The sequence below is a fragment of the Palaemon carinicauda genome, chromosome 2 (genome assembly GCF_036898095.1).
Source record: "Palaemon carinicauda isolate YSFRI2023 chromosome 2, ASM3689809v2, whole genome shotgun sequence".
NCBI lineage: Eukaryota > Metazoa > Arthropoda > Malacostraca > Decapoda > Palaemonidae > Palaemon > Palaemon carinicauda.
Genome location: NC_090726.1, coordinates 59,777,514 through 59,799,923, shown reverse-complemented (window position 1 = coordinate 59,799,923; position 22,410 = coordinate 59,777,514). Strand labels below are relative to the sequence as shown.

The following is a 22,410-nucleotide window of genomic DNA, read 5'->3' as shown; positions in this document are numbered from 1 at the left end:
CCTTTGCAGACGAGGTGCCATTGGGGAAGTGGACTACTTCTAGCCAGCCTGTAATCCTGTCACAATATGCCATATACATGTGTCCTTCGAGCTGAAACAGGTCCATGTCAGTCTGTTGGAACGGATACTCAGGGGCAGGGGTCATTTTCATGACTTCGGCAGGAAGTGATGGTGCGTGAGCGTCGCACGATGTACATCGTGAACGATGATGCAGGAGGTCAGCCTCGATGCCCGGCCAATAGACTGAATTCTCGCTCTCCTCAACATTGTATCTAGGCCTTGATGTCCAGCATGGTGGTTGGCAGTTATCAGATGGCAGAGCTCTTCAGGAATGACAAGGCGGATGCGGTTGTCGTTGAAGCAGTATGTGACCAGGTTTCCAGATATAGAGAGACGTTCTCTGATACCATACAAGGGCCTCAAACATGCAATTTCCTGAGATTTCTTCGGGTCCCAATCCCCTGCAGTGACTCGAGCGACTAGTAGCTGATATGCTGGGTCGTCCAGGGCTGCCTCTTCAACAGTTTTCTCGTCTATAGTGCACTGCTCCTGTAGGTTTTCTGTGATTGCTGACACCATAGCAATCGTTAATTCTTCGTTGAAGCTCGCATCCTGTCTATCTGGCGCCATCCTCAGGCTAGGAAAATGAGAGAGGAAGTCAGCAGCATGATTTCTCTTGCCTGGTAGGTATTTATCGTTGAAATTATACAATAATGTTTTCTCCTTTAATCTAAACAGTCTGGGGTTGGTAATATTGCCGAGAATTCTATTGCCTAGTAACTTGACTAAAGGCGGTGGTCCGTGACAATGGTTAAGTTCGGGCAGCCCAATAAGAATAACCGTGCCTCTTTTAAGCACCAGGCCACTGCAAGGGCTTCCCCCTCCACAGCTGCATACCCAGACTCGGCAGGCGTGAGGAACTGACTGCCACAAAGCGCTATTCTCCAACCATCTCTACAACAGAAGGGGGTTTCGACGGAGGTACAACTGCTATATTGTTGGAGGATGACGAAGCCCACCCCCTCCTTACTCCAGTCAGTGACTGCAACAGTCAGCCACAGCTTATCATAGTAGGTGAGGCCATCCTTGGCCAACTTGAAGACGATGTCTTGCACTTGACAAAACTTTTCCTGAAGGTGCTCATCTCAATAGACCTGCTTGCCTGAGGGCTTCTACAGCAGGTCTCTAAAGTGGGTCATGATGGGCGCTGTTGTCAGGAAGGGGGCCAGCTGATTGACAAAACCATACCATGACCTGATGTCGGATATTGTGGGCTTTTGAGGCATAGAAAAACTTTTGATGGCAGATAAATAATCTTCTTAAGGCTTGTAGGAGTCCCAACCAACGTCGAATCCGACGAATTCCACTTCTTTCTTACAGAAGTTGAATTTTTCTGGTTTTAAAGTGATGCCCTTGTATGCACAGACTGCGAGGAAGTCGTACACAGTACACATACCAAAAGGCGCTCTCTACGCTCGAATCAAACAGAAGTGTGTCGTCCACACACTTAAACTTCCTGGGTACATCTTCAATGGCATCATCGAAACGGCGTGTATATGCGTCTGAGACAGAACAATGTCCCATTGCTGTCCTTCAGTATTGGTACCTGCACCAAGGTGTGATGAATGTGGTTAGGGGTATGCTTTCCTTGTCCAGTTCTACCTGGTGAAATCCCCAATAGGCATCGCCACAGTCTTGTATGACCAAAGGGGAATGCTGGATACCATATCGAAAGGAGTAGGAGTATGGTGCGTCTCCTTTCTACCACTTCCATTGAGTTTTTGGTAGTTGACCGTACGTCTTGGTTGCCCCGTTCTCTTGGCCACGACCACCATACGTGAACACCATTCTGTTGGCTCTCCAGGGGGAGCTCTTTGTAAGACCCCTCTCATAACGTCCTCCTCCAACTGGGCTTTCAACTCCTTTTCCCAGTGCTTAGGTACTGACGCAGGTGTGTGGCAGGCGTAAGGAACTGCGTCAGGTAATAAGTGGATACGGTGGGGTTCCCCATCCATTACCGGGAGGGGTTCTCTCTCGGTCTTGAAAGTCGTACTTGAAAAATGGGCTAATAACCAGTTTTCTAATCTGGTAATATTCTCCTCACTAGGGGGAAACGGAATGGCCGACGGTCTCACAGGTTGATCGATTGCTTCAGCTAATATAAGGGTTACACTTGCTGCTGTGAGGCAGAGTCTGTGAAGGGGGCGTGGTTAGGAAACGCTTCTGGCACAAGATCAAGTTTCTTGCAAGCATCCAGGGATAGATAAAAATCAATGGAAGACTTTACAATGTATACTTCCTGAGTTGTATGCCTCCACTTGTATTCTATGGTGCAAGAGGTCGACCCTAAACACTTACGATGCAGGTTGGCGAAGTCTCGCAATCCTCCCTTTAACCTCAGCTTAGCTGGTTGTATGTTCAACGTCGCAAGAATAGCGGGTCCCTTAACACAAACCTGGGCACCAGTGTCCTGCATCGCTCAGACACAGGACCACTCTCCCAAGTTGGCCAAACATACATCGACACGAATAGTGGGTTGTAGGGACGGCCCATTCCGCAACCTTGCCTCTGCCGCCACGACAACTGCAATCACTGCACCCGCTATGTCCGACTCCGCTGCCAGACCACTAACGTTATTCCTGGTACTTCGCCCTCTGCAACACTTCTTTAGGTGACCAGTTTTACCGCACCCGTAACATGTCATTTTTCTTGCGGGACATGGGGAATACCCAGGGGTATGATGAGTACCACAATTACTACAAGGACGCGTTTGTACTTTTACAGAGGTACTCCTGTCACAATTAGCAACGGCAGTTGCCACCTCCACCATGTGTTCCTCCTTGAACCCACCGACAGCAGCTGCACTAGGGGACCTGCTAAGATATACCCTATTACGAAGGGCGTCGTCACGGGCGGCCTCGAATGCACTGCACATGACTCTGAGGGAATCGATATCACGGATATTATTGCATGATTGAAACACTTGCCTTTTGAGCACTTTATCACTTAGGCCTACCATGAGCTTGCGCAAAAGCATATATTCAGATAAATCGTGATTGCAATTAGAACATGTGAATGCACAATCAGTAGCCTTTTGAGTACACTTGATAAAATAATCATTGAAGGACTCACTAAGCTCTTGGGCCAAATAAAAAAACTCAAGCCACTGCACCGCTTGGTTAGAAGCTTTCACTACCATTTGCTTAACCGCATTGAATGCCCCTTCAGTAGACAGGGCACTCCACTAGGCGTCAGTATATCTAGAATCGAGGGCACGTTGCAATATCAGAACACAATGCTGCCTTATATGATGAACTGCCTAGTTAGGCTTCAACTTACAGAGTTGCAACCAACACTCCATTGACCGTCTCCAAGACCTGAAGGCTGCAGGGGACACCTCAGCCTCGCACTTTTCCGGAGCTGCAGACGAAGGGATCCTTGGTTTGGGACATTGGTACCCTGGAGTGACAATGCTGTTATCTCAGCCTGAAGATTCTGGATGGCTTGTTGCTGGGTTTGTAACACGTGGTGAGCCTGCAGCATGGAAGCCAGCGATATCCTGACGCCGGTTCCAGAGGTTCCTGTCCTTGCAATCCTGCCCCTAGGGAATGCAAACGAGGGTCGTCTCGACAGTGGTGCCATGCTGTGCCAAGGTTATTACTGTAGGTCCTCTTTTTATTTTCATTCACTGCACCATGTTGGTTCTTAAACTAGGCAGGATCAGGAAGTGATGGTCAGCATGGTTTTGTATCTTCATTGCAACTGATACACAGCAGAAAGAAATACAGATAGCCCGTGACGTGGACAATGACGTCACTTATATGGGCGGCGCTTAGGCACTGCAAGCAGCCTCATCTTACATCTTACACCAATAAAATAATTTTAAAATTCGTACACCGCAAGACTGTAAACTCACCAGCATCGTCCTCCTCTCCCATTGGTTATGTCCCTACTCTAATATTAGTTACTGTCGTAAGATCCTACTCTCCTATTGGTCAGCATTTTTTCCATCATGCATCTAGTATCGGCATTCCTGGACCATTTCGTTTCAGCAGCACTATCGTTTACATTGAATTCGTGTTGGTGACTTCGCTTTTTGCTTTCGTACTTATAGTTACAGTATCTTGTTGCGTTATTCAACTCGAACAGTATTAGCTATGGGTCCTAAGAATGTTACTGATGTTCAAGGAAAGAAGAAGAGGATGCTTTCTATGGAGAGAAAGCTTAATATAATTAAGTAATATGAGGCTGGAATGCAATTAAGCATGGTCGAAATCCCTCGATGATAGTGCCGGCATGATCCTTAAGCAAAAAGAAGTCATCAAGACAGCAACACCTTCTAAGGGCGTGACTGTCTTTTCTAGTAAGAGGAGCCCCATCCATGATGAGATGGAGAGACTGCTTCGCCTCTGGATTAAGGACAATGAAATCGCTGGAACCATGATCACCGAGACGATAATCTGCCACAAGGCCAATGCCATTTTCAGTGATCTTGTGCGTGCTCAGGCTGAAGACATCGCAGGAGAAGAGACATCGCAGCAGACACAGCAGGCACCACAAGAGTTCAAGACTTCCCGTGTGTGGTTTGAAATGGTCAAGAGACAGTCTGGCATTCATTCGGTGTTGTGGCATGAGGAGGTTGTGTCAGCTCAGACATAAAAACGTCCAAAGATTTCATTAAGACGTTCGATGAGTTGACCATCCAGGAAGGCTACAGTCTCCAGCAAGTCTTTGACTGCAGCGAAACTGGGCTTTTCTGGAATAAAATGGCTCGTTAAACGTACATTACGGTAGAAGAGAAGACGCAGCCCGGGCATAAGCCTATGAACGACAGTCTTACCCTTGTATTCGTTCAAACGCCAGTGGGGGATGTTAGGTCAAACCCTTACTGGTGTATCATTCAGAGACCCCCTTGAGTCTTCAAGTCCCACAAAGTGCTTAAGGAGAAGCGTCTGGTGATGTGGAGAGCTAATGCAAAAGATTGGGTAACGGGAGAGTTGTTTCTTGAGTAAGTAAACCTCTGTTTTGGTCCCACTATAAGAAGATATTTCGAGGAGAAGCGTCTCCTTCGGAAATGTCTGCTGGTGTTAGACAATGCTCCTGCTCCCCCTCCTGGCCTCGAGGAAGATACGATTCTGGAGAATTCCTTTATCAAGGTTCTCTACCTTCTACCTAATACCACCTCTCTCCTCCAGCCCATGGACCAGCAAGTGATTTTGAACTTCAAGAAGCTCTATACAAGACATCTTTCAGGAGATGTTTCAAAATCACAGATAGCACAAACCTCACCTTGGGTGAATTTTGGAAGGAGCATTTCGATATTGTGATATGCCTCTGACTCATCAATCAAGCTTGGTAGTAGGTTTTGAGGCACACCTTGAACTCTTCATGGAAGAAACTGAGGCCTGATTCCGTCTCCTCACGAGACTTCAGGGGATTTGACGTAGGCCTAGCTGAAGCCAAAGCCATTCATGATCCCGAACTTGTTCTGCAACCTGACATTGAGGAAATTGGTACACTCAGAAGGCTCGTGGAGCTGGTCATCGGTGAGGACGACATTAATGAGGTTCTCGAGGAGCACCATGAGGAGCTTACGATGCACGACATGAAGGAGTTGTAAGCCATGCAAGTGAACATCGTTCAAGAACAGTTCTCAAGTGATGAGGAAGGGGAGGGCACAGTTACGACTGCGACAACGGCAGAAATTAAGGAGGTTCTAGCTTGTTCTCATAAAATGGCTGATTTTTAGAAGTGCAAGATCCCTAAAAGGTTTACACAGGTATTCTTGCTTAATGTAAGGACGTTTGCCTAAGTAGTTTCATGAACATTATAAAAAATAGGCAGAAACAAGCTTCCTTGTATTGCTATCTTTTAAAAAGGCCATTTTTAGACCAACAGAAAAGTGGAAGTGATGAAAAAATTGAAGAAATTTAGAAAGTACAAATCGTGAAGTCAAAAATAATAAAGATTAGAAAAAGGTACAACATAAAAATCTAATATCAAGTTTTACGTAAAGTTAAGTGTTAATGTTTTCTGCCATTTGTTATTGTGTTTCCTGCAATTAAGTGTTAATGTTCTCTGCTATCTGTTAATGTATTTCATAAAGTTAAGTGTTCATGTTTTCTGCCACTTTTTAATGTTTTCTGCCATTTATAGTCCTTCTCTTCTACATCTTTTACTCTTGCACATTGCCTTACTCGAAAGGTAACTTTCCACATTTACCTTATTTTCCATTTACTGTATTATTACATTATGTTCAAATAACTACTGTACTTTATTTACAGGTATTAACTGTTAGGTTAGGTATTGAATGATTCATATGTAAAATATTTGGTTGTATTTTATTGTGATTAGTACAGTTTAATTTTATTACAAAATACAATATGTTGTTTTTGTTGTGCTTGGAACCAATTAGAAGATTTACATCTATAACTGACCTCATCTTACATAAAAAAAATAGGATATGAAAGCCACTCCAGAACTAATTAATTTCGTACCTAGAGGTGTTATTTTTATAGGACCAATCAGTGCAGCTTCCCACAGGCTAGAGAGGTGGCGGGAAAGTGACTGATGGCCATCCAATGAGGCGCTACCCAGCCCAAACAAAGGCTTGTCTAGTGGAACAACGCTCACAAGGGAGGACTGGGTAACCCTAAACAGAGCAAGGGTAAAATTGAGCAAAACTAGAGATAACCGCCACGAATGGGGATTAACCGCCAACCTTGAATGCCTATGAGGGGTTACTCCATGAACAATGGAACACATCCCACAATGGTGTCCACTGTTCCCTCATTGCTTAGATCAAGACCTCAGACAGGCACACGACATTGCCCTCCTGTGGGTTCGACATTGGCGTGATACAATATTCAGATATATACATATATATATATATATATATATATATATATATATATATATATATATATATATATATATAGAGAGAGAGAGAGAGAGAGAGAGAGAGAGAGAGAGAGAGAGAGAGAGAGAGAGAGAGAGAGAGAGAGAGTGTAAGCATATTTACATCTACAAATATGTATGTGTGCTTTTGTATGTGTATTTGCATGGGCTTCCATATATTTACCAGCCCCGACTGGCAAAAATGTATTGCTATCCCTGTAGCATATTCTATAAAAAATAAGTGTTTGTGCGTGTGTACTTAGCCAGGGCTCCGAAATACACACGTGTTACAAAAGAGATGAAGTTGTAGACTTCAAGTATAATCCATAAGAGAGAAATAAGAAAGAAAACACAGATCAAACCTCTTTCATATCTCATTATCACTAGTCTTTCACAAGTCACTCATCTCATTCTCTCCTTAAAAAATGCTCGTCAATTAAAATCTAGTAAATTATCTCTCCTCACTGGATGCTGTAGGGGAAAGATGGGGTGAATTTACACCCAACGGTTCTCTGACTGGGATGCTAGGAATGGTACACCGGGGCGAGGCTGATATAGGAGCAACCAATCTCTTCACATCGATCTCTCGAGTCCGCTATATTGACTACACAAAGCCGTTTGATTCCGAGGTAAATAGTAGTTATCAAAGGTACGATAACAAAACTTTGCTAACGTAAGATAACAAAATTTCACTAATGTAATATAACACAAGCTTGTAAATGTACAATAGAAGTTAGCAAATCTATGATAGACGTTCATAAATTTATGATAACAAGTCTCTTTCTCTGCATCTGATTATGAATAACTCTGTAAAGACAAAAGAATCTGATATCGCTCTCAATAGCCTTAAAACTAATGTGTTAATCAACTCTATGCAAGCTATAAAAAGCCTCATTTTGTATAAGATAAAAAACAAACTTGAAATCCCTGAAAGATAAACTTTCTCACAAGATTAGTTCAAGAAGATTTATTTTCTAGGGTAGAGTAACTTACAAAACTCGCTTGACTTGGCCCTCAAGATATATCCTTGAATTGTCTATTCTAACAATAACTCGTAAATGCACTCTCGTTTAAACTCCAAAGGATAACACAAGCCTAATTCTCTTGATATGCTTCAAAGAATCAATTGAATCAGCTCTAAAGAATAATGTAAGTGTAATTTTCCTTTGGATTATTACAAAATTAACTTGAATTATCTCCTCTGTAAAAGATGATACAAGTATGAATTTTTTTTAACTGAAGATATTACTTGAATTAAACTTCAGGAAACTTAAAGTAACCATCTAACGGAATATGATTAACTTCCCTCTGGACCAGCTCAAACGGAATTCTTGAATCCTCCCTCAACAAGATAAAATAAAGTCTAATTATCGCTGATTATCCTTTATAAACAGCCCAGCTGCGTCCTTCTGCAAACTGAGAAACCTCTACCCAGCTGGCAAGGTTTGGCATTTCCATATAAACCATGGATGTGGTTCTCCATCTTGGTTACGCTTCTAGTCGTTGGCCCCGTCATGTACTATCTGGCTAGAGCCAGTGCGAAATTGTAAGTAATTGCTTCTCTGTTTTGCATATCTTTACAATGTTTGAATCATTACTGTTAGATAGATGGTCGAGAAGTAAATTCTCATCCATGAGTATCTTAGATATTAACCAAAAATGCAGACTAAGGTAGATTTATATATAATAAAGGGATGTGGCAAAAGATTCTGGTCCTAGGTCTAAAGATCTACACCCTAAGACCTCTTTCACACTAGGCAACTAGTGACCATCGCTAGTGACGGTCACTAGTTGCCTACCATTCTATATAATTGGGCCTTTTACACTACATCACTGCAGTTGCGCAACAGGCTATGGCTGTTGCCGGCTTCGGTAACAAGTGACCGTCACTGGCTGTTGCCATCACTGATCGTTGGGCATTGTTTCAAATGGGAGCTTCCATACTAAGCTACCGTGTGGCGCAACTTTTGTCCTAATGATCTTTAGATCTAATCTAATCTGTCACTTTTCTCAGTGTCCAGCCATCTCTGCACAGGGAAGAATGTGCGAGATGGAAGGGATGAAGGTGGTGGAGAAAATTAACACAGAAGATTTAATTCACGAAGTGAAAAAACACCTCACCTTTTTTTCACTCCTTGCGATGCCGTTCTCGGTGAGGCTGAGAAGCTCCTCAAATGAAGGCTTGCTCATACAAAAGTAATCAAGGAATTTCTTATCTTCAGCATATAAATCATGTACAGTAAACTTCTGTGTATTCTTGATGATAACATCTCATTCATATGCATTGTTCTTTTTTGAGAACGTCTCTTTTTCTTGACCAGCAAAGCCAACTGAAACACCTCCTCCATTGATGCTATTCTTTCGACTATGAAGTGAAAAAAAGGATTGCACAGTAACTGGTTGCTTGCAGTTACCCGAGACTCACAATAGGCAACTAGTGACCACCAATAGTGACGGTCACTAGTTGCCAGAATCTTGGTCCACCTAAGCCTTAGGTGGACCATGGAAAGTACCAATTATTGTGTTTATATCCTGTAGATTTTATTTTTATTGATAAAAATAATTTATATATTAGTATTAAAATAGTTTGTTTAATTTTTTGAGCAACAAACTCTGATTACAACATTATTTATATTTATGAAAAAATATCGATACCTAAATTGTTCATCTATTGATATGATAATTATCAGTCATTTAATTAAGATTTTCATAGGAGTTATATCTTAGCAATCCATGTTTGCCAACGGTTATATTCATATAAGCGGATGAGCAACTTGGTGGAGTGATGAGAGCTTTATGGTATGGAGGAAATGACCCCCTAAATCTCAATGAAGTTACTGGCAGCAGGGAGACGGATTGGGTTTAAGGTGATGGACAAGCTGTCTCTTCGGCTTTTACTCTTGATGCCTGGCGGTTGATCTTACTAGAATTAGTATGGACCGGCAGGGATCACTTGCCTTAGTTAAATAGGCACTGCGCATCACAAGGAGCTGGCTATCCTTTGATGTATCTAGCCAATGAATCCTCTATGGATTTAGTCAATCATGGGAAGCGAAGATGACAGACTGGCCCCCAGTCCTGTGCGTAGCGAGGTGCTAAGAGTCTCCCGGTTTATAAATACTAAAGAAAAATTGAAAATAGGTAATTAGAATGGAACCATGAACCAGATTGGGAAGTTGCAGCAAGTGGAGAGTGAACTTTTGAAATATAGTTTGGATATCTTGGCCCTAAGTGAAACCTGTTGTAATGGGATTGCTAAGAAAACATTAGACCGAGGTAATATATATATCTACTCAGGAAGATCAGATGGAGTTGGAAAAGAAGGGTAGGAATGATGATGACACCAAGAGCAGAAAGGCATTAACTGAGTAGAGAGCTATAAATAGTAGATTGTTATAAGCAAAGTTCAAATCAAAGCAGTACAATATGACTATTATAGTTTGCTAACCCCAACATATTATTCCCCTGAAAAAAGGAAACACGAATACTATGAAGAACTGCAGAGGTTAATAGATGAGATCCCTGAAAGAGATATGATAATTTTGATTGGCGACTTCAATGCTAAAGTTGTAAGAAATAATCAAGGTATAGAAAATGTGATGGGTGTCGAGGGTTTTGGTGAAGTTTTAAATGAAAAGGCAGCACATTTCATAAGTTTCTGTTCAGCAAACAATCTTGTCATTGGAGGTACTCTTTTCAACATAAAAATATCCACAAGTATACATGGACTTGACCATGTGGCAATTACAAACATCAGATAGATCACGTTGCCTTTAATAAAGAGAGAAGGAGGACTCTGAAAAATGTAAGAAGCTATAGAGGTGCAGATATTGGTAGTGATCACCAGAAATTGATTGTTGAAAGTTTTCGAGGAAGGAATAAAAATTACAAGGTAGAGTATGCTAAATATTCCAGTATTGATAGTGGGGTCAAAAGAAAAGCCAGGAATGACTGGAAAGAATATTTAGACAGTAAAGCAGATGAGCCTGACAAAGCTATGAATTCAGGAACTGGCTATGGTGTAAGAATTGCTCATAGAATTATTAATGAAATCTCGACTGGGGCAAAGAAGAAGAAGCATATACCCATCAAAAAGAGAGATGGCTCTGTTATATCATCAGAAGATGAAGAAAGACAACGTTGGATGGAACACCTTACTGAGGTTATGAACAGGACATATAAAAGGAATAATTTTATTGATATACATAAAGCTGATGAAGACCTTGATGTGCCTATCAATGAATTCAGTGTGTTTGAAGTCGACGCTATCCTAAGAAAACTAAAGAGATGGAAAGCCCCTGGACACGATGGAATAACTGCCGAGATGATACTGGCCGCAAATGAAAATGTGGCACAAAGAGGTAAAACCTGGTGAATGGGAGTTAAGAGTGTTGGTGAAAGTAGCAAAAAAAAAGAGACCTGACTGATTGCAATAATTGCAGAGGTATAACACTTACGTCAGTTGCCATGGAAATATATAGTATGCTTTTTCTAAAGAGACTGAAGAGGAAAAAGTGATGAAAAGCTGAGAGATGAACAAGCAGAATTTAGAAAAGGTAGAAGTTGCACCCACCAAATTTTCATTTTGAGACATGATGTACAGTAATGCGTAGAATATAGAAATCTCCTTTTGATGGCATTTGTGGACTATGAAAAAGCCTTTGATAGTGTGTACCGGCCAATTTTGTGGAGAGCTCTGCGTTATTATGGAATTCCTCTTAAATATGTAAATTTGATTATGTCTGTTCATGAGCATAGCAAGTGCAGAGTTAATGTTAATAGAGTCTTATTAAATGAATTTCCAGTGAACAGCAGAGTACTCCAAGGGAATGTGTTGTCACCTATGTTGTTTAACCTCCTCAGGGATTTTGTAATGCGTAGAACAGTCGGAGATGGTGGAGAAGGATTGGACTGGATTGGTGATAGGAATTTAGCAGACCTATAGTATGCTAATGATGCTGTCTTGTTTGGCTGAAGATAGATAGAAGAAAGACAGAGATGGTGAGAACGGAGTATGCAATGGAAGATGAAATATCATTGGAAGGAGAAAGGATTAATGAGGTAGCATCATCTAAGTATTTAGGAACTATGATCTCCAATAAAGGGGCTTTAGAATTAGATTTTAGTGAAAGATTAAAAAAAACAAATCAGACAATGGCTAGGTTAAGTAAAATTTGGAAATCAAATCGCCTGAAATTACGTTTAAAAATCAGACTTTATATCAGTTTAGTGAGATCGGTGTTACTCTATGGACATGAGTCATGGTATGACAATGAAACAATCTCCAATAGATTTAGTAGATTTGAGAACAAAGCCTCAGAAGGATATAGGGGCTTAAATGGCTGGACAGGATTAGAAATATGTGGATGAGATCATGATGATGGGTAAATGGAGATTGTTTGGGCATACTATTCGTACTCTCAAGAGAGATTAGTTCAAGGCACTAAAAGACTTGGAATACCCAGGCCTACATAGCTGAGCACTATGAAGAGCGAAGTTGGAGATGATGAATGGAGATGTATTGAATTAAAAGCTCAAGATAGAGACGACTGGCGAAATCTAACCGAGGCCCTTTGCGTCAATGGGCGTAGGAGAAGATGGTGATGATGGTGATGATATATATACATATATATATATATATATATATATATATATATATATATATATATATATATATATATATATATATATTTATATATGTGTGTGTGTGTGTGTATATATACATATATATACATATATCCAAATAAGTCATATATATTTTTGATACATTAATGTCTGGATTCTCTTAACGACCTCGGGATCAGAGCCCCAGGCGAAATCACACAAAGACAAGAGCTTGGCTCCGGCCGGGAATCGAACCATGGTCGGCAAGCTTGTATAGACAGTGACTAAGCCTCTTGTCTTTGTGTGATTTCGCCTGGGGCTCTGATCCCGAGGTCGTTAAGAAAATCCAGACAATAATGTATCAAAAATATATATGGCTTATTTGAATATGAAAAACACGTAAAAATGTGCAAAATTTATCATATACATATATATATATATATATATATATATATATATATATACATATATATATATGTACATACATACATACATATATATATATATATATATATATATATACAGTACATACATATATATATATATACTGATTATATGATTAAAATCTTTTCTCTGTCGCAAAAATTAATAACAGCAAAATTACAGTAGGATGAGCATTTGGTTTTCTCTATCGCTAAAATGAATACCAACTAAATATCTTAAGGGCTAACAATATTATCTTTTTTTCCATCCACAGAGGGGAAGAGATAAAAAGATTTGATTCTTTGTCGTACTGTTGCTATTACATCTTTGGTATGCATCTGAACGAGCCTCAAAATAAGATTCCTCGTCGAATTCATACCCAGGTAAGGGTTTAAAGGTTTAAAGGTCGCTCATGAACGGTAGACAGGCCACGAGATGTTGCTGGTGGTTACATTAAGTACAATTCATATAAAATGTGAAAATAAGGTCTCATCAATAAATGGTTTAATCATAAATACCTACAAGGAATATCCAATGACCAATAATCTAAGATATAAAAACAGAATGCAGATAATAAATTTCATATTCATCTTTTAGGGATGATTTAGATAGAAATTCTTGTTCAGGCGATATGTAGTAGATTGGCCAAGGCACCAGACAGCCGTTGAGATATTACTGCAAGAGAGTTATTGGGTCCTTTGAAGGCCAGAGGGTACTTCGTTGGATTCTTCTCTAGTTTCTCTTAATTTTTCCTTTGCCCACACATACACCAAATAGTCTATCCTATTCTTAACATTCTCTTCTTTCCTCATACATCTGACAACACTAAGATCACTGAAAGAACTATTCTTCTATCAAGGGGTTATTTGTTGCACTGTAATTGTTCAGTGGCTGCTTTTCATTTGGTAATGGTAGAAGAGACTCTCTAACTATGGTAAGCAGCTCTTCTAGAAAGATACTCAAAAATTAAACCATTGTTTTCTAGTCTTGGGTAGTGTCATAGCCTTTGTACCTTAGTCTCTCACTGTATTGGGTTAGAACTCTTTGCTTGAGGGTACACTCGGCCACGCTATTCTGTTTCCTTATTTCCTTTCCTTTAAGGGCTATTTTCTCTGTTGCCATGTAGCATCCTGCTTTTCCAATTAGCGTTGTAGCTTAGCATGTTATAATAATAATAATAATAATAATAATAATAATAATAATAATAATAATAAGGTCAGTCTCAAGGACCTAGAGATTAACCACATACACATATGATCAGCACCCAAGCCCACTCTCCACCCAAGCTAGAACCAGGGAGGGCCACACAGTGGCTGTTGATGACTCAGCAGGTAGATCTATAGGCTCCACCAAACCTCCCATCCCTAGCTCACAAGGACGGTGAGGTTGGAGAAGCTACTAGAAACTATCAAGCTTGTGAGTGTCTCAAATTCCCATCCAATAGATTGCCTGGCAGGGATTTTCTAATATTTGAATTTGTATATCAAATTCACTAAACATAACTGGAATTCCGTTTTATAAGTGCTTCTACCCAGGACAGGATTAATACGATTTATCTGAATAAAAAAATCTGGTTAGTTAAGACACTCTTCCAGTGTCGCATCGATTCGGGGGTTTAGGTTCGAACCCTCGAGCAGGTAGAAGGATTTATCTTAAACAGAATATTCTACTGGGTAGTGAATTCAATATCATCAACATCATCATCAGTAGCAGCTAGCCCACTGCAGAACAAAATCCTGATACATGCCCTTCTACTCAATTCTGTTTTATGGTCTTTCTATGCCAGTCTATATCCGCCAATTTTCTTACCACGTCAATCCATCATTTTCTCTTCCTTCCTTTTGTTTCGTTTGTAATCTCTAGGTATCCACTCTGTTATTTTTAATGTTCATCTATTATCTGTCATTCTAATAATATTTCCTTGCCATGTCCATTTTTTACTAGTTCTTAGAATATCCTCCACTTTAATTTGCTTTCGTATCCATGTTGCTGTATTTCTGTCTTCTAGTGTTATCCCATCATTATTCTTTCCATTGCTCTTTGAGTTGTAAATAGCTTATGTTCTAAGGCTTTAGTTAGGTTCCAAGTTTCTGATGTATAAGTTAATATTGGTAGGACCATCTGATTAAATATAGATTTTTTTTTACCAAAGCTCTTCACCCCATGCTTACCCTTCCTTTAATTTTGGCCTCATGTCGTAGGGAAACACTTATTCACTGTCCTAAATACATATATTCATAACATTCTATAGAGGTTCGTCCATATCCATTATTTGTTGTCTCTGCATTGTCATTGAACATTATCTTAGTTTTACTCACCTTAATTTTCAATCCTACATTTCTGCTTTCTCTACTCATATCTTCTATCATCTTCGACAATTCTCCCAAGATTCACGAAATAGAACTATATTATCTCCATATCTTAAGGTGTTAAGGTATTCCCCATTAATGCTAATTCCTACATTGTCCCAATCAAATTCTTAAAACCTTTTTCTAGAAACGCTGTGAATGATTTAGGAGAAATGTAGTCCACCTGTCTAATTCCTTTCTCAATCGGAATTTTCTCAAAATTCCGTTTAGATAATAATGGCATATGTAAAATAGTAACAGAGATACAGATATGTATGTCTACATTACCCATGACGTAGATATATGTGTTCATAAACATTTGTCCATCAACAGTTGCTCAATTCCAGATTTTCATCGCATTCCTGTGGCTCTACACAATGGTGATCACCATTTACTACTCGACAAATCTGACAGCTTTCCTAACTGTCAAAAAGTCACCTCCTGGGATGGAAACATTTGCCGAACTTCCACTTTCCGGGATGTATGTTGTCGGGGTAGATTCTTACTATCAGAATATGCTGAATTCATCACCGGATCCAAACTTGCAAGTTAGTTTTTTTTACATTTTATTGTACCAATAAACCTAAAGTGGAGGTTTTACTTTTTTCATAGTACTTATGACTAAATTTACCTAGTAGTTATTTCGTTGATGTGATTGGATTTATGTAAAGGTCAGTCTTTCCTCCTGAAAAGTTTTTCGCTCACAATGAACAGTGTTGCTCTATGGAGACACTTGTATTTAAAAATCATATATATATATATATATATATATATATATATATATATATATATATATATATATATATATATATATATACGAGTATTCACCTTTCTCTCTCTCTCTCTCTCTCTCTCTCTCTCTTTCTCTCTCTCTCTCTCTCTCTCTCTCTCTCTCTCTCTCTCTCTATATATATATATATATATATATATATATATATATATATATATATATATATACATATATATATATATATATAGAGAGAGAGAGAGAGAGAGAGAGAGAGAGAGAGAGAGAGAGAGAGAGAGAGAGCGAGAGAGAGAGAGAGAGAGAGAGAGAGAGAGAGATAGGTACATACTCGTATTAGAGAATGGATGCTTTATATATGATCTAAATCTGGAATTTAAATTGTACCCAATCCTTCAATAACTAAGAATTATGATCCAAACACGGTGTAGGTATACCTAGACCGTGGTCCTAACCTCATTAACCGTTGTTATTAAGACAATCGAAAATATTGTTTAATAATGTGAGTTTCTTTGGGTTTTTTTTATATAATTTTTCTGTTTATATTGGTTAATCAAACCCATCCCCCATATCTATTTCATAGACAAGTAAGTCTCATAATCAGTGAACAATGCTCAATTACTGTTTTTATACTTTATGGGGGCCCATTTTAATTAAAAAAGACTAAATAACTAAAATAAATGGATTAGTAGAACAACGGTGAAAAATAGAAGCCCTTGTAGCCCTTATATATATAATATGTCATCTTCAGGCGATGGCCAACACGTACCAAATCTACTATGATTCCCAAGAGCTGTACAGTAGAGTCCTTTCTGGAAAAGCTGTCTTCATCAACAGCAGAAGTCACATGGAATACATCATTCTGACACAGTTTACGAGAAGAGGAAGGTCTCCTCTTCGCATCATGAAGGTCAGTTTTCATTGGATATCAAATAGGCCATGCTTACAATGATATTATTATTATTATTATTATTATTATTATTATTATTATTATTATTATTATTATTATTTCTGTTAGTAGACCCTCTTTTAAGTAGGTTTCATTAAAGATGATAGCTGCTTCAGTGACATTGCTCTTGTAGTGAAGCTTCTTACTCAGTTGGATTTTTATTTCTCATCAGTACCGCATACCCCCAGTAACTGTGCTCTGTTGGTCAGCAGTACAGGGGAGAGCAGAATGCATAGAACAAATTCTATAATTCTACTAAAATTTACTACAAGTAAACTGTCAATAACCATAGGTATATATGTGTTTAGCTGCTTCATGTTACGAGAGGGTACTGGGTCTCTCCTCTCATCTTCAGGCTAGAGTGGATGGAAGTAGGCACAGCTAGGTCTATTTATACAGTTCGGTGGGCTTTTCGCTGATTGGTCCCTGTGATCAGTGACCCTACCTAATCTGGTATGCAGCTGCTCTCCCATTGGCTGAGGTTCTCGTTGGGAGAGGATACGTCATAGTCAGGCTGCTTTTACGCTCACGGTCCCGTCACAATCAGGATACTTCTACACTCACGATCATCAGAGTTAGGCGGTGTCTGAGTGGGTTCAGACAGAGCTCCTAATGGTGCGCATTGATTGGCCAATGCATCGAGCTCTCTCACATTATTCATCCTGGATGGAGACCCATAAGGAGCTGGATAGGATTACCCAGGTTCTAGTGAACTATGGCTACTTCAACAGGCAGATCAATCAAGAGGTCAAACGAGCCATGGACAACTGGTATGAGACTGAACCCCCTAGTAAAAGCACAACTTCTAGAGTCAACCTGTACTTTGAAGATATTATGCAAAAGCAGTATCAGCAAGACAAGAAAGCAATGAAGGATATCATCATGAGCAGCATAACACCCTTTCAAAAGGACTCCGATGTAAACCTGATTATATACTACCAGACCACATGGATAAGATCCCTCATCATGAAAAATCAGCCAGCCCCTTCCATGTAGGACTTTCGGAAGAAGTCCAACGTCGTCTATTCCTACCAATGTCCAGTCTGTGGATGCCACGTCCATTATATTGAACACTATCTAAACAATTGACCTGCCACATGTTCAACAAAGAGCCCCTCAGATGCACCATATCCTGGTGCATAACAAGAATACCAAATGGGAGACATCACCAAGAAAACCGTGTTCATAGGCAGTGCCCCAGATGGCAGAAGGCTGAAGATCCTGGAGACCCTGCTCATTCAGTAAGAAAAGCCTAACCTTAAGGCAACTAAAGAGATGTTCCTCCTCCCCTACTGTTGTAGGAACACCAACCAATGTTTTGCCAACATCAATGAGGACGACAATGATCTGCAACCTGACAGCTTACCTTTAACTGAGACTCTCCCAGCGAGCGCCTCAGCCAATCAGCAAGCAGCTCGCGGCTCACTGGACTTGGGGTCTTAGTGGTAAAACAGCTTTGTCTGACACCGATCTCCACTCCGACAGCATGTTGGCCAATCAGGGCATTGGCCAATCAGCGTGCAGCATTAGGAGTTCTGCCAAGACCTAATCAGAACCCACCTAACTTCGACTAACTATGGCCTCCACTCATAGGGACCAAATAATGACTAGTGCCTGGCTTGACAAACCCACTGAGCCATATAATTAAAGTTGGCTCCACTTAAGGTTTGAAGATGAGAGGAAGACCCAGCACTCTCATAACACAGCAGCAGCCTAACTTGTTTATACCTATTGTATTGACAGTAGTAAGATTATAGAATTTTGCTCTCTCCTACTAATGACCAACACAACACAGTCACTGGTAGTATGCAGAACTAATGAGAAAAAAAAATCCAAGCGATTGAGAAGCTCAGTTAAAAGATAAATGCCACTGAGGTAGCTATCATATTATTATTATTATTATTATTATTATTATTATTATCAATGTTTGGTTGAATATAATGGCTGCCTCAGTAGCATTAATTTTATATTCTATCTTCTCGATATCTTGAATGATCTTTTCTGGATTACTGCATTCTGCTAGTAATTGAGTAAAAGTCATTCTTCGTGGTTGGGAAGTCAAATTCAGCTTAAGTCTCAGTTGAGTGTTAACTACAGAATTCACAATTTAGGTATAAAAATAGTTACAGCTATGCATTTCGAGAGAATCATCTCTCTTCCTTAGGCTGTAGTGGAATGAGTGAAACGATACTGGTAACGTCTTTTTAAGTGGCAATTCTGGCTTGTTAGGGAAGGTAGCAGGTAGTGACATGAGATAGTTGGCAAATTTTCATTGGCTTAGATACTCCCCAGGAGAAGCTGATTCCCAGCTAGGGTGTTTTGCGGCTCACACATAAGTGGTGAGTCACCCTCTTGCTCTTCAAAGGCTAGGCGCTGATTGGTGGAAGCACTCGCCGAGGTGAAATCAGTGTTAGGCGAGCTGCTTGGCCGCTGATCAGAGTGGTCAAGGTTTGTGATGTCTAGATCGGTAGTTATTTTCAGGGTGTTGTTCCTACAGCAAAAGAGGAGCAGGAACCTTTCTTTAGTCATGCTGAGGGATGGTTTTCCTCGATGCATGAGGAGAGCCATCAAGGATCCTAAGTCTCTGCTGTCAGGAACACTGCCGATGATTTTAGTACTCTTGACAATCTCCTCACGTTTGATGATGTGATTATGCATCTGAAGCGCATAGGCACTTATTGTTCCTTGCAGGACATGACAGGACAGTCTCTCAGACAGCCACATTGTGTTATTCCTATGTAGCATCCAGGTCATCCTGGAACAGAGCGTGAGTAGGAATAAACCACAGTAGACTGCCCAAGGAAGTCCTGAGTCTGTGGAGCTAGGTTGCTCCTCATGATGAGAGACTTCGTCTTAGCCGTCTGGTAGTAGATTGTGAACTTGATCTTGGTGTTCACGTGTATAGGAGAGATGTGGTTGCTGATGATGTCTCTCACTGCTTTCTCATCCTTCTGGTATTCTTTGCACATGTACCCATTGTAGTATAGGTTCATGGTGGTGGTAGTGTTCTCAGTTCGTTGATCACCATAGTATCATGTGTTTAAGGCCATCTTAAGCTCTTGGTTTACATGCTTATTTGAAAAGCCATTCTTCGCAAGTACCTGGGGGATTTGGTTCAGTTCTTCATGGGTGTCGGCTCAAGAAGAGCAATGGGTGAGGGCCATACAGACGTAGGCCTTGGTGGCAGAGGCTTTATATTTGGCAGGACATCCACTGTCCCCATTGAGGCATAATGCGAGGTTGGTGGGCTTTGGTGTAAACAAGGGTGTTGTATCCTGAAGAACACAGCAAGATGAGGTCATCTAGAAAGGGTAGTCGACCATCGTTGCTGTGCTCCACTGTGAACCTAAGGGAACTGCGCTCCTCAAGCATCCTGGGAAGAGTTTCAATGACATGAATGGAAGGAGCCATGACGAAGGTGTTGTCAATGTACCTCACATACACATCAGGACGATGTATGCGTGAGAAGACCCTCTTTTCGACAACTCTCATGTAGAAATTGGTGAAGAGCACACCAAGGGGGGAGCCCATAGCCACACCATCCTTCTCTATGTGCTTGTGGCCCCTGTGGGTGGTGAATGGGGCTTTCCTAGTACATATTTCAAGAGAGTTCACAGGGACCCTACTACACTGACCTTGAACATCCCCGAGGAGGCCCTTCGCATCCCAATAAATTTCATAGTTGATCCCGATCCGGATTCTAGATCCGGATTTTCATTTTTCGCCATTTTAAAGATAACGTCAAAATTACTCGACGGATTTTGACAACACTTTCACCCCGATAGATCTCAGGTCATGGACGACCTCACTAAATTTTGAAGATGATTCGGATCTGGATCCAGATTCTAGTTTATTCATTTGTTTATTTCTCTGTGTGTCTGTGGACAGGATTACGTCAAAACTACACAACGGATTTTGACGACATTTTCCCTATTGATAGATCTTAGGTCATGGACGACCCCATTAAATGTTGTAGATGATCCGGATCCATATCCGGATTCTAGATCCGGATCCATATCCGGATTCTAGATCCGGATCCATATCCGGATTCTTGATCCGGATTTGCATTTTTCGCCATTTTGAAGACAACGTCAAATGTACTAGACTGATTTTGACGAAATTTTCACCACAGATATATCTTAGATCATGGATGACCCCGTTAAGATTTGGAGATGATAGGGATCCGGATCCAGATCTGGATTCTAGATCCAGATTTGCCTTTTTTGCCATGTTAATGATAACGTCAAAACATACTGATGAATTTTGATGAAATTTCCAGCACAAATTGATCTTAGGCTATAGACAACTCCATAAACCTTTGGCGGAGTTCAAAAATCTCTCATTGCTCTTATTATTATTATTATTATTATTATTATTATTATTATTATTCCAGGAATGCTTCGCCTCTCATCCTGTAGCCATGGCACTACAAGATCATTCTCCTCTTAAGAAAAGGATCGACCAGATTATCAGCAGACTTTTGTATGCAGGTCTTGTGAGGAAATTCTTCACCGCAGCCCTCCGCAAGGCAGCTGCTTCTAAGGTAAAGGGATAGCCTCTATCGTTGCTTCCATTTCAACGTTGTTACGATTATACGAGTTAGTTGTCAGGTTAAAGTACTTTAGTATAATAATGGCAATTATTCCCTACAGGAATTCATTAAAGATGAGGCTGTAGAGAACGACCCTTCCCAAACAAATGACGTCATCGGAGACAAACTTGTGCCCATGAGTCTAGACCACATGCAAGGGCTGTTTTTTATCGCCGTTTTGGGACTGTCCATCTCTGTAGTTGTATTTGCCATTGAAAAACTAAAAGTTTGATTGACAGAATAAATCCAACGTAGAAATAAATTACCTAAGCTGTACGATGTTTCAATTTATGATACGGGAAAATATCTAGTGGAAAATTAGTCATATTTTCTTTGTGAATGTTTACCCTTGTGATGATAGATAAGTCTACTTAGAGTATATGTCATACCTTTAGTACATCAAATTGAAAGCTGAATAATCAATATAGTAAATAAATAATGAAATTGAGTCTTTAAATTGCTCAAAACAACAGACTTCGTAAAAGCCGTTTTTAAATGAAAAGGAGGTAACCTTTTCACAATAAAATAACACAAATATGTTGATGGTGATCTTCCTCATATGTTGTCGCCATGTTGTGAAATCTCAATGGGGCCCATCTATTGGACTAAAATTATGGTCCAGAGTCCCCAGGTAGAAAGACCAAAAAGTTTTGATTGTGTTGAAGATTATTACAAAGCTGAGCTTTGTTTTTATATGCCCTGATCCTCTTAAGATAAAAGATTATTTTTTTCTTTTTGGATAGACAACTTATTAAAAAATTGGCAAATTAATTATTGTAAATTCTTTGGTAAAGTAAAATAACTTGAATTAAATAATAAATGCTTTTTCTGTGAATCTTATTTTCACAGTTTA

The 22,410-nt window shown here is 40.1% G+C and overlaps 1 protein-coding gene across 1 annotated transcript in view; it reads left to right on the top strand.

Annotated features, from left to right (window-relative positions):
- The window catches only part of LOC137616902 (uncharacterized), a 26,963-nt gene extending 5,174 nt beyond the window's left edge, over positions 1-21,789 (top strand). The window contains exons 6-13 of the mRNA XM_068346787.1: positions 7,375-7,526; positions 8,292-8,443; positions 10,373-10,584; positions 11,019-11,258; positions 15,606-15,820; positions 16,769-16,927; positions 21,360-21,509; positions 21,619-21,789. Of these exons, the coding sequence (XP_068202888.1) occupies positions 7,375-7,526; positions 8,292-8,443; positions 10,373-10,584; positions 11,019-11,258; positions 15,606-15,820; positions 16,769-16,927; positions 21,360-21,509; positions 21,619-21,789 (1,451 nt within the window). The remainder of the gene's footprint in view (positions 1-7,374; positions 7,527-8,291; positions 8,444-10,372; positions 10,585-11,018; positions 11,259-15,605; positions 15,821-16,768; positions 16,928-21,359; positions 21,510-21,618) is intronic.
- The last annotated feature ends 621 nt before the right edge of the window (positions 21,790-22,410 follow it).